At 36.5% G+C, this 10405-nt stretch overlaps 1 protein-coding gene across 4 annotated transcripts; it reads left to right on the top strand.

Moving 5' to 3' along the window:
• The first annotated feature begins 841 nt into the window (after window positions 1-841).
• UBP1B (oligouridylate binding protein 1B) lies at window positions 842-10043 on the top strand. Of its 4 annotated transcripts, none has more exons than XM_088957412.1 (12): window positions 842-1295; window positions 2651-2712; window positions 2968-3070; window positions 3321-3397; window positions 3474-3535; window positions 3634-3721; window positions 3887-3962; window positions 4088-4118; window positions 6441-6560; window positions 6982-7064; window positions 9261-9434; window positions 9575-10043. In XM_088957412.1, exons 1-12 carry the CDS (start codon window positions 1194-1196, stop codon window positions 9863-9865), a joined length of 1269 nt encoding a protein of 422 aa, XP_088813538.1. In that variant the 5' UTR covers window positions 842-1193; the 3' UTR covers window positions 9866-10043. The 4 variants fall into 4 exon arrangements, with proteins under 4 accessions (XP_088813538.1, XP_088813537.1, XP_088813536.1 ...); XM_088957411.1 differs by having other exon boundaries at window positions 6979-7064; XM_088957410.1 differs by having other exon boundaries at window positions 3474-3553.
• Window positions 10044-10405: the final 362 nt, after the last annotated feature.

The raw sequence follows: 10405 nt of genomic DNA, 5'->3' as shown, positions 1-10405 counted from the left end.
CAAATTTATGCCTAATGCATAACTAGGTATTAGGCATATTTAAATAACAAATTTCAAACATGGTATCATTTTTTTAGAAACGGCAATGGTTTCAAACAACTACTTGGTGGGTTTTTGGCATCGATGTCATTTTCTCAGAAATCAACACCACGTAGCTGCTACATTAGAGAAAGAGGTGATTCAAACAATGCCCTCTTGTTTAGTACTATTATTTTTTAGAAAAAAGATGTCATTATAGACCATGCCTTGGAGATCGAGAAAGTGTGGCCTAAAGCAACACCAAATAAAACGTTTTCTGAGAAACAGTGCATTATTGTCATTTGTCAACAATGCAATGATGTGACATCATCTTAGACGTTGGATAATGTAGATCAATGTTGAAAATGTTGCTACTAGCATTAGTACCAAACAAAACTAGTATTGTTTTCCTAGAAACGCCTATGTGACATTATTGGTTCCAAACAAAAAAATAAGCATAATTTTCTCTTCACATGCTTAATACCGTTTTTTATGAGAAAACGATGCAATGTGTCCAACACCGATGCCAAACACTTACTTAGACATTGTTTGGCATCGACGTTGTTGCTCTAGAAAACAATGACACATCAGTGCCGCATGGGAAAAATCGGTGCTCAAAAAAATGGTTACATATTTGGAATCGTTTGTTCATAAAAAACGGTGCCACAAACCATTTATTGGAAATGAAGAAAGGCATGATTTGGGAAAATGTTAAATTTGACATTTTCTCAGTTTGAAGGTCATTTCTGCCGATGGAAATATGATGTTACCGTTTTCCGAAAAAGCGGTGCTTTATATATAGCATTGATGCCAAACACAACTTAAACAATAGCTAAAAATCACAGTGGCTTGATTGTCCGTTCCGACCAAAATATCGTTGAGATTTTGGCGATTAAATCCGAGATTTTGGAAGGGAGTTGAAGTCTGAACTGTAGTTTGTAGAATCATCAGGATTACATCATTTATTGCTCTCCCGCTATAAAAGCTCACACTGGGGTGTCTATGATCCCCTTTTCGAGGCTTTTAACTTTCCATTTCTTCCCTCATTTTCGAGGGTTTGTTTTTTTGTTCTTTTCTTTTCTTTTCTTTTCTTTTCTTTTCACTCTTTTCTTCTTCTTCTCTCCTCGAACCCTAACCCTAGAAGTCTCTCCTCCACTTCAATTCTTTCGAACAAAATGCAGCAGAGGCTGAAGCAGCAGCAGGCGCTGATGCAGCAAGCTCTTCTTCAGCAGCAGCAGCAATCTCTTTATCATCCTGGCCTTTTAGCTCCTCCTCAGGTACTATTTATTCTTTGCTTCTTAGTTATTCCCTTCGTTTTACCCGATCGTTTTAATTTTGATTTGATTAATTCCTCCTTCCATTTTATGGATTTTTTTTTTCTGTCATGCTGTCTCGATGGTCAGAAGTTTCACAGCTAGGGTTTTGGCTTTGAGCCGCCTTTTGGTCTTCAAGTTGCCTTTTTCTCGTACGGCTTTGTTTCGTTAGGATTTGTTTACGTTTCGATATGAGTATGGGGTATATTGAAATTTGGATGAATTCCATATCCAATTATTTAGTGGATATGTTCTCATAAATGGCTATGGAACCAATACCTCTTAAAAAGGCATTTTAGGGATGTTGCAGGTTGTGTGTTTCTACTCGTCTTCCTTTGGGATTAGCCGGAAAGTGTTGTGTCATGTATGTAAAAACTGGAGCAATATGGTCTGGTCATACTTTTTCAAATAAAATCTACTTAATTTATACACTTGGTTGGTTATTGGTTACGATTAATTGGTAAACAAAGAGTACCAACGCCTTGCGAGGTGCTCACCTCAGGTTCCCTTAAAAAAGCCAGTGTGTATCTTTAAGGACTTATCTCGTAAGCTGCTGCAGTTCTTTCTGAAATACCAATATCTCTAAGTTTCCCCTTTTCCTGAACTCCCTTCTATAAATCTCAGGAAAAGGTTCTTTATATTAATTATTCTGAAATTTTGAGTTAATTGGAGGAACCAGGTCTTTCAGAGTTTCTGATTCTGAGCAGAAGTTTATGGTACCACGATTTTAAGTGCAGGAGAAATATTATATTCTTCACAAGCAATGTAAAAACGGTATTGGTAACAATTTTTTATTCATTAATAAAAACGATAATTCAAGAAAACACAATATTACCGATTTTGTCTTCCTAAAGAAAATAGGCACCAGAGAACATCCCTTATCTAGTTCTCTGAAACATACAGTAGATACGTTCGTGTATTTATTTATAATAGAAAGAATAATAAGAACCTACTCTGACACTCTGGCTGTTAACGATGCACAAATAAAAGCAAACGGAACCGAGCAGAACTTTCATAGGCGTCAGTTCTTTGGACTTTTTTGTCCTTTTTTCTTGATCTTGGCAAATATGTTCTGGAAGAGTCAGTTACTATTTAACTATTATTGGAAGCTTTCTTGAATAAAGCTGGGAAGTGAAGAGTCACATTTCCTTTTTGGATATCCTAGGTGTCTTGTTAAGATTTCTTTTGTTTCTATTTGTGGATGCTTTTCAAAATTAGGTCATGTATATTATTTGTTCTGAGATCTTTATGATTAATTAGATTTTCTTTGTTAATGGTCCTCTTTACTTTTCTTGTTTTATAATATTTCTATTTTGCAGATAGAGCCAATTCCAAGTGGAAATTTGCCTCCTGGGTTTGATTCAAGTACATGCCGCAGTGTGTGAGTATCATTGGAAGCATTTTCTTTATTTATTTATTTTTGTTTTCTTTCCAAGTTTCAAATTCTTTTTCTTTCATTTTATTTTACAACTGTTCTTTCATTTTTGTAATGCTTATGCACCAGCCATTGTACTTCACAAATTAGGAACACAATGTTTTTAGTTGTCTGTCAGAGCCTTTGATTTAAATTATTAGATTTTTAACTCAGTATACTTTAGCTTAAAGTTTTTCCTTCCCTTCTTTCGAGAAAATGCAGGTATGTGGGTAATATTCATACGCAAGTTACAGAACCACTTCTTCAGGAGGTATTCTCAAGTGCTGGCCCACTTGAAGGATGCAAACTTATTAGGAAAGAGAAGGTCAGCTTTTCATTTTTTGCTGCATACCTCACCATCTATTGAATCGTCTTCCCCTTAAAATGCCTAGGAAGCATCTATTACCATTTGATTGCCTTCACATTGGAAAAGCAATGAACTTGGTATTTATTGATAAACTCTAATGCGGATAATGTACTGCTTGCGTCTCCCAGTTTGCTAGTTAAATGATTTTTCGGTTCTGATTGGGATGTCATCATATTGATGCCTTGTGGCTTGTGCTCTCTGTTTGCAGTCATCCTATGGTTTCATTGACTACTTTGATCGCAGATCAGCTGCACTTGCCATTTTGACTCTTAATGGAAGGCATCTGTAAGTTGCACCCTATTGGATTTCCTTTTACCTTTGCTTTGTTCATGCATCTGGTATCTAACTCTGTAATTGACAGGTTTGGGCAACCCATTAAAGTTAATTGGGCATATGCTAGTAGTCAGAGAGAGGACACTTCAGGTTATCAATCTTTATCATGCATGTGCTCCAAACTCATTCATTGACCTTCCTTCTACTCCCACGGGGCACCGCTTGACTTCGTTACCCATGTTCTGCAGGTCATTACAATATATTTGTTGGTGATCTTAGCCCCGAGGTTACTGATGCTACCTTGTTTGCATGCTTCTCTGTTTACCCAAGTTGCTCGTAAGTTCCATTTAGCCTATGCTTTTCTGTTGCTTCAGTTAGTTATTTTTGATTGTCTAGGACTGCACCAGATCCGGACTTACAAAGAATACTGGAGATGAATTAGTAATTCACATTTTTCAGTTTATAATTGCTGAGATGAACTAAAAATTGTGGTGGTTTCAGAGATGCAAGGGTTATGTGGGATCAAAAGACTGGGCGTTCCCGAGGGTTTGGATTTGTCTCTTTCCGGAACCAACAGGTTGATGGTTTCATTTCTCTTAATTTTAATTTTAATGATCTTTTGTGAGCTCAAATCATTTTTACTTATCCTTTGCGCTATTATGATTTCTCATCATGTTACCCATCTTTCTGTTAATTGTCCAGGATGCACAAAGTGCGATTAATGATTTAACTGGTAAGGAAAGATCTGACATGTCAATTTTTTCCTTTTTAAATTTTATCCTGAATATTAACACGCCATCATGCATTGGAGGCCAATTTTTGCAATGTTATTATTTGACTTTACCTTTATATTTGTGAACTGGTTGCTAGGGACATATGTATACTGTTTGATGTAGGGGTGTCCAGGAACTTAAAATCAAGTAACTTGTCAGGATTAGCAAGTCTTCATGAAGTCGAGTCCTAGGAATCTATGGGAGATGGAATTGGGTGGTTATTTTTTTCTTGCAGCAACCCACAAGTAATCCTTTTGAAGGTTTTCATTTAGTATGAAACAAAATTCATCAGCAGAAAAAGAAGAAATAAACTGCTGCTTTAATGGAAAGCTATGTTTTTATGCTAATGGTTTTGGCAAAACAAGACAATTCACAAAACCACCTTTATTCAACTTGAATTAGTCAGGAATTAACAGATAAATTTACATTCCCTATAAAACAAACTTGAAATTGCTATCTTAGTCCTTTCTAGAAATGGAAGGAGGCATTGCTATCTTATCCTTTCACCTATCTTAATGCATGCCAACCATTGTTTGATTGTGGGTGAAATCTGGTATTCATATCTAAGCTATGGGAGTTATTATGGAATTGTTTCTCAATGATAAGGTTTTACTATTGCTTGTGTTGTATAATTGATGCATTTTTCTCTCTGTCATAATTTGATCTATTTTTTAATAATTAATGATAAAGTGACCTTAATAGCTTAATAGCAGCAGTTTTGGGATCTATAATTATTTTCTCTATTTCTATAAATCAGCTAACAACTTTCTAAACTTTTATTTGTCCTTTATTAGCAAAAAAACATAGTATTACAGTATAATGGTAACTGTTGAGTACAAGCATGGAACTGCTGAGTCGTGTACAAGCATGGAACTGCTGTACCAAACGGATTGTACTTAATCAATTTATCTATGTGATGCCCCAGTGATGTTGACTCTTCAAGATTTATTACAGCAAAGCTGTTTATTGGAGTCATTGATATTGGAATTCATTGAGCTGAAAATTTGTGTAACCTAATGGAACAAGGGTTCACTCTTACATAATCTTGCCCCCTCTTTGAGGGCTGATGTAAATTGCCTTTGTCATCTGTTTGATGAGAACTAAGGGCCCCCCTTTAATTCAAGTGTCTTCATAGCTGATACATGGAGAATGTCTAAATCTTCGACTGTATTTATTATCATGCCTTCATCTAGTCGACCTGTTTGGCTTATCCTGAATTATGCTAGAAGCACTGATCTGCTACTTACCTTAAATGATGTGCTTGTGTTAATAAAGAGCATCAGTCAATATTTTGCTGATAAACCCTTCTAAGTGGGATTTCTAGGAAATGACTTGCAGTACTTGTTAAGATAGGGATGATGATTTCTTTTTTGATAGGTTAGATAGGCCTAATGATGGGGAACCTATGACAATTTAGTATACTGCAATGGCATTCGTATTGGATCTTGTGGTTTTTATAGTAACAAATTCAACAAATCTCTGGCATTTTTGTTGTCTCATCCCTTTGGTCTACTACTGGTCACCGTAAAACAATGTTCTCTCCTTGTTAAAATAAAAAAAGCTTTGGAACATTTTTTTTTGGCATTTTCTTGTCTTTACTCTTTAGACAAAGCTGTGGTGACCCTTCACATTATTCTCATTGCGGTTTGCCCAGGCAAAAACTCCAAAGCACCTATATTTACGAATGTACCATCCCTTAAATTATGGAATGTTCAAGCTACATCTCTTGCCAAATTACATTGATCAATTAACAGGAGCAAAGCCTCTTGCTTCACTGAAAATTATGGTGCCAATGTAGTCAAAGCTTCAAAGGACAAAAAGAATTGCTATACTGATGCAAAATTTATTTGCAAAAATAGAAAAAAAAAGGATAAAAGAACTGGTTGTAGTATTTATTTAAGTTAGTTCCATGTAAGGTAACAATATTCGTTCTTTAAAGTTTTGGCTTTTCTCCATCTTGGTTGTCTGGAAATTGTAGAATCTAACAATGTTCATTCTTTAAACTCATCAAGGAATATTTTTGTATAGATCTCTATGGCTGCATGCTGTTTTATAATTACCTAATAATCGGAAGAAATATATAAATATTTTCTCAACCATCATTTGATCCCATTTGAGGTTGGAATATCTTACATTGAATTTTAGATAGAAAACAAATTATTAGGTAATTATAGGTAATTGTAAAACAGCATGAGCCATGATTTTCTCTGACGCTTCATACAGCCATGATTGTTTGATATTTATTGCTTTGGCTATATTGATTGAGTAATTTAATTGGGCAGGAAAATGGCTTGGAAGTAGACAGATACGTTGTAACTGGGCAACAAAAGGTGCTGGTGCTAATGATGACAAGCAGAACTCAGATGCCAAAAGTGTGGTGGAGTTGACAAATGGAACATCAGGTTGGTTTATGTCATGTTAAGGAACTTTTAAAGGACTCAAAGTTTATTTATCTTTTCTCCCTAACAAGATGAAGTTTCTGATATAATACATTGAATTTAAATTATTTTATATATTATTTATATTTGCCTAAAGCTTCAAAATTTTACCTTATTTTGGGTTTGGAATAGGTCATCACCTTATCCCCCACCCACAAGGTGGCCAGAAATGTGTAATTTCAATGTCAATTTTTTTTGCTATGAGGAAATTGTTGAAGAGGTCTTTACTCTATTAGCCTACATATTGTTGATCCTGCTGTGGTGCATTTCTTAATTCTTTTTATGAGTTTCATGTTTTAAATGCATGGATTTCTGAGTAGTCCTGCCTCCAGTATTTTAGCTGTTTGTGGTGGTTACTGATGTTCATTTTCCTCTTGTGCAGAAGATGGTCAAGAGACAACAACTGATGATGGCCCTGAGAATAATCCTCAATACACCACTGTTTACGTAGGCAACCTCTCTCCTGAGGTAATACCATCCTCCTTGTGTGTTACCTTCATTTGGACTGGTGTAAATATTTAAGATTGCATACAGGCTGAGTGTAAATTCTATTTTAAATGTATATTTTTCCCTGCTTTATATGAAAGTGAATAGAGATAGGATGGTTGTATGTTTAGGAGAGTGGTGGGAAGCACAATGTGGTTCCCATTTAATATGAGAGAGTTGAGGTATGAGGAAAGTGGTGCGAATGTTGCTTCAGTTTTTGGAATGCAAGATTTGCTCTGCTAGTGAGTGCAAATGAGACAAAAGTACAAATTTTGTATCAGGTAGGGGTTAAAATCATAGTTGCAAACAAACAGATGCAAAACTGAACTGGGTGCAAAATTTTTATTTGATTCAGTTTCGTGTTGCAAAGAAAAAAAGAGCCTTAATTGTTCTATGGACATGGACATGGGAGTTGGTATCCAGTGCTTGTCCAAAAGTCTGATTTGGCAAGACGAGAAAACTTGGATTTATAGACATGTATATGGAAAAATTTATACTATTAAATTAGTTCTTTTTTTTTTGAATTCTAATGCGTGTTACCTGAAAAATGCTGCCTTTGTTACCAAGAAACATTTGATATGAAAAATGGCATTGATCTTGTACATTAGCATGTTAAAAGATAGAAAAGTATATCTTACGTTGATGTATCTTAAGAATCCATTGAGGGTCAGTCTGTCCTGGTTCAGCAATGACAGTTCAAATCTTCCTCTTCTGCAATTTTCATAACAATACCATTTTTCATCCATTCTAACTAATATTATTACTTGATGATAATAAAATAATATGCAATACTCATCATTCCTAATACTGATAAAAAAAAAAAAAACCATCACCTAATAAATTGGAGGTGGTTAACAAGCAGAAGCTAACTGACAAAAACTGAAGTCAGAGCCAACACCTTAGCAATTGATGCACTTGTACCTGGAGTACCTTTCCAATTCCCTTCTATTCACTCTCATCCACACTACAGCAAGCTTTTACAGACCTTGGTATCCACTTGAATGTGCAACTCAGATTGGCTTCCAATGTCCTAGCTTCTCTCAATTGGTGCCACAGATATGGCACAATGCCATTGCCATGCAGACTGCAGTTTGGCCATTGACCAACCTCCGGCCTCTATATATCAGGGCAACCTAGGACTAGTTTTCTCTAGGGTTACACAGATTATGATTGCTGGCCAATTGACATAAAAGGATAATTGATAAAAAAAATGGACAAATGGATAGCTGTAGTTTGGGGAAACAATAGTGCTATGCTGATTAACTATATCTTGAATATCAGAGATACGTTCTTAGTATTTGGTCCATCATGGGATGTAGTATCTGGCAGGGAAAATCTAGTGTCTGAATACTAGGTTGGTCCTTTAATGCACTGTACGTATACAGACCAATCAAAAAGAAAATAGAAGGCATTGCACATATAAGTTGACATGGTGAGGAGGCTTGGCTTTGTATGATGGCAAAATCATGGGCTGACCAGGGATTTGAGCCTGGGAGCACCCACCTACGTGCAAAAAAATACCGAAGGTTGGGTCATTGTCCAGTCTACACTTCTCAACAGTCAACACACTGGATAGCAGGGGCCATCATTGGATAGTGTCCCTTTATGTACAAGATCATGAAACCCATGTCTCAGTGATTTATTGATAGAAAAACCATGTCTTAGTGGTTCCTGCCTAACAAATCTACAGACACAAGAGTCGCACCTTTTAATTATTTTCTACTAATATGCTTTATTCTATTTCTTGGGAAAAAATCCCCAAGAAACTTGAACCAGAATCTTGCACAAACCATGAATCTGGACCATGGTCAATGTACTTGGTTGTTTTGTGCCCAACTTCTCTGGAAGATGTATCTTATCATGCTGAATTGCTAATTTTTGGTCTCAAAGATCTCATGGGGATCCATGGAGTGATGGTTTCTGATCCACTCTTTGTAACATTAAATGCTCAAACTTGGAAATTTGAAGCCAACTTGATAGTTATGCTGTGATCTGTTTTCTTTTTTTTCCTGCCTCTGGACCCTGAATTTGAACTATTATTTATATCAAGAATGCATGGATCAAGGGAATGCCTTGATTTGGTGAATTCCTTGGGGACAATCTTGAGTTAAAATTTCTATATTTCATTCTATCATTTTATTATTACTTATCTTCTGTTCTCAATTACACAATATGCAGGTTACCCAACTTGATCTCCACAGGCATTTTCATGCCCTTGGTGCTGGAGTGATAGAAGAAGTCAGGGTTCAAAGAGACAAGGGCTTTGGTTTTGTCAGATATAGTACCCATGCTGAAGCAGCTCTGGCCATTCAAATCGGCAATGGCCGCATCATCTATGGCAAGCCAATTAAGGCAGGTTCCTAGCTTTCTTTGCATTAATTAACGATATAATTCAACACAACACACACACACACACTCTCTCTCTCTCTCATTTGTTGATGGTGAAAACTGTCAATTGATTGCGACATGGTTGTTCTTCTCTAATGCTGCAGTGCTCGTGGGGTAGTAAACCCACTCCACCCGGGACAATCTCAACTCCGCTGCCCCCACCTACTGGTGGTCCTTTGCCTATGTCAGGCCTTTCACAAGCTGAGCTTTTGGCCTACGAGAGACAGTTGGCAATGAGCAAGATGGCTGGTGCCCAGGCACTGATGCACCCCCAGGGTCAGCATGCACTCAAGCAGGCAGCTATGGGAATGGGTGCAGCTGGAGCAAGTCAGGCGATTTATGATGGAGGCTTTCAGAATGTTGCTGCGGCCCAGCAACTCATGTACTACCAGTAGACACTTTTTTTTTTACCGTTTATATCCCAATCTTCCTTGTTCCAATCATACGTCAACTCTTGTTTTGCTTTTTGTTTTCTGTTTTCTTTCAACTTTGTTCCCCGTTTGTTATGGATATATGTGTACTTTTTACTTCCTAGTTTCTAGTTTATATAGAGATGAGTGATTATTGGGGGAACTTGACCATTTTATGACGACGGTATAGTCGTTTCAAATTTTTTTTCTCACCCATTTTTCTTTTCTCTCGTTTTCGCTAAGACTTTCTTTGGTTTGAAGGAAAGTAGGAAAAGGTGGGGAAACCTAATTGTTTCCAAACACAGCCTAATTGTTTTACCTCATGAGTCATGACTGTAAGTTTACAAGAGCCAGCTGATTATTTATTTATTTATTTGGCTCCGAGGAAAAAGAAGGCATCCAACTTGTGTTTGTTTTTTTTGCTTGGGTTTGGATTGTAACGTGTTTGGAGGGAAGAAAATTGGAGTAACCTCGCAATAAAATCGAGTAATGTTGGATTTGTTATTTTTGCTTCTCTCTCTCCGT

This window comes from Nelumbo lutea, chromosome 8 (genome assembly GCF_056320005.1).
Source record: "Nelumbo lutea isolate HS-2025 chromosome 8, American lotus-T2T, whole genome shotgun sequence".
NCBI classification, from domain to species: domain Eukaryota; kingdom Viridiplantae; phylum Streptophyta; class Magnoliopsida; order Proteales; family Nelumbonaceae; genus Nelumbo; species Nelumbo lutea.
The sequence above is the reverse complement of the archived record's forward strand: the minus strand, read 5'-3'. Positions and strand labels throughout refer to the sequence as shown.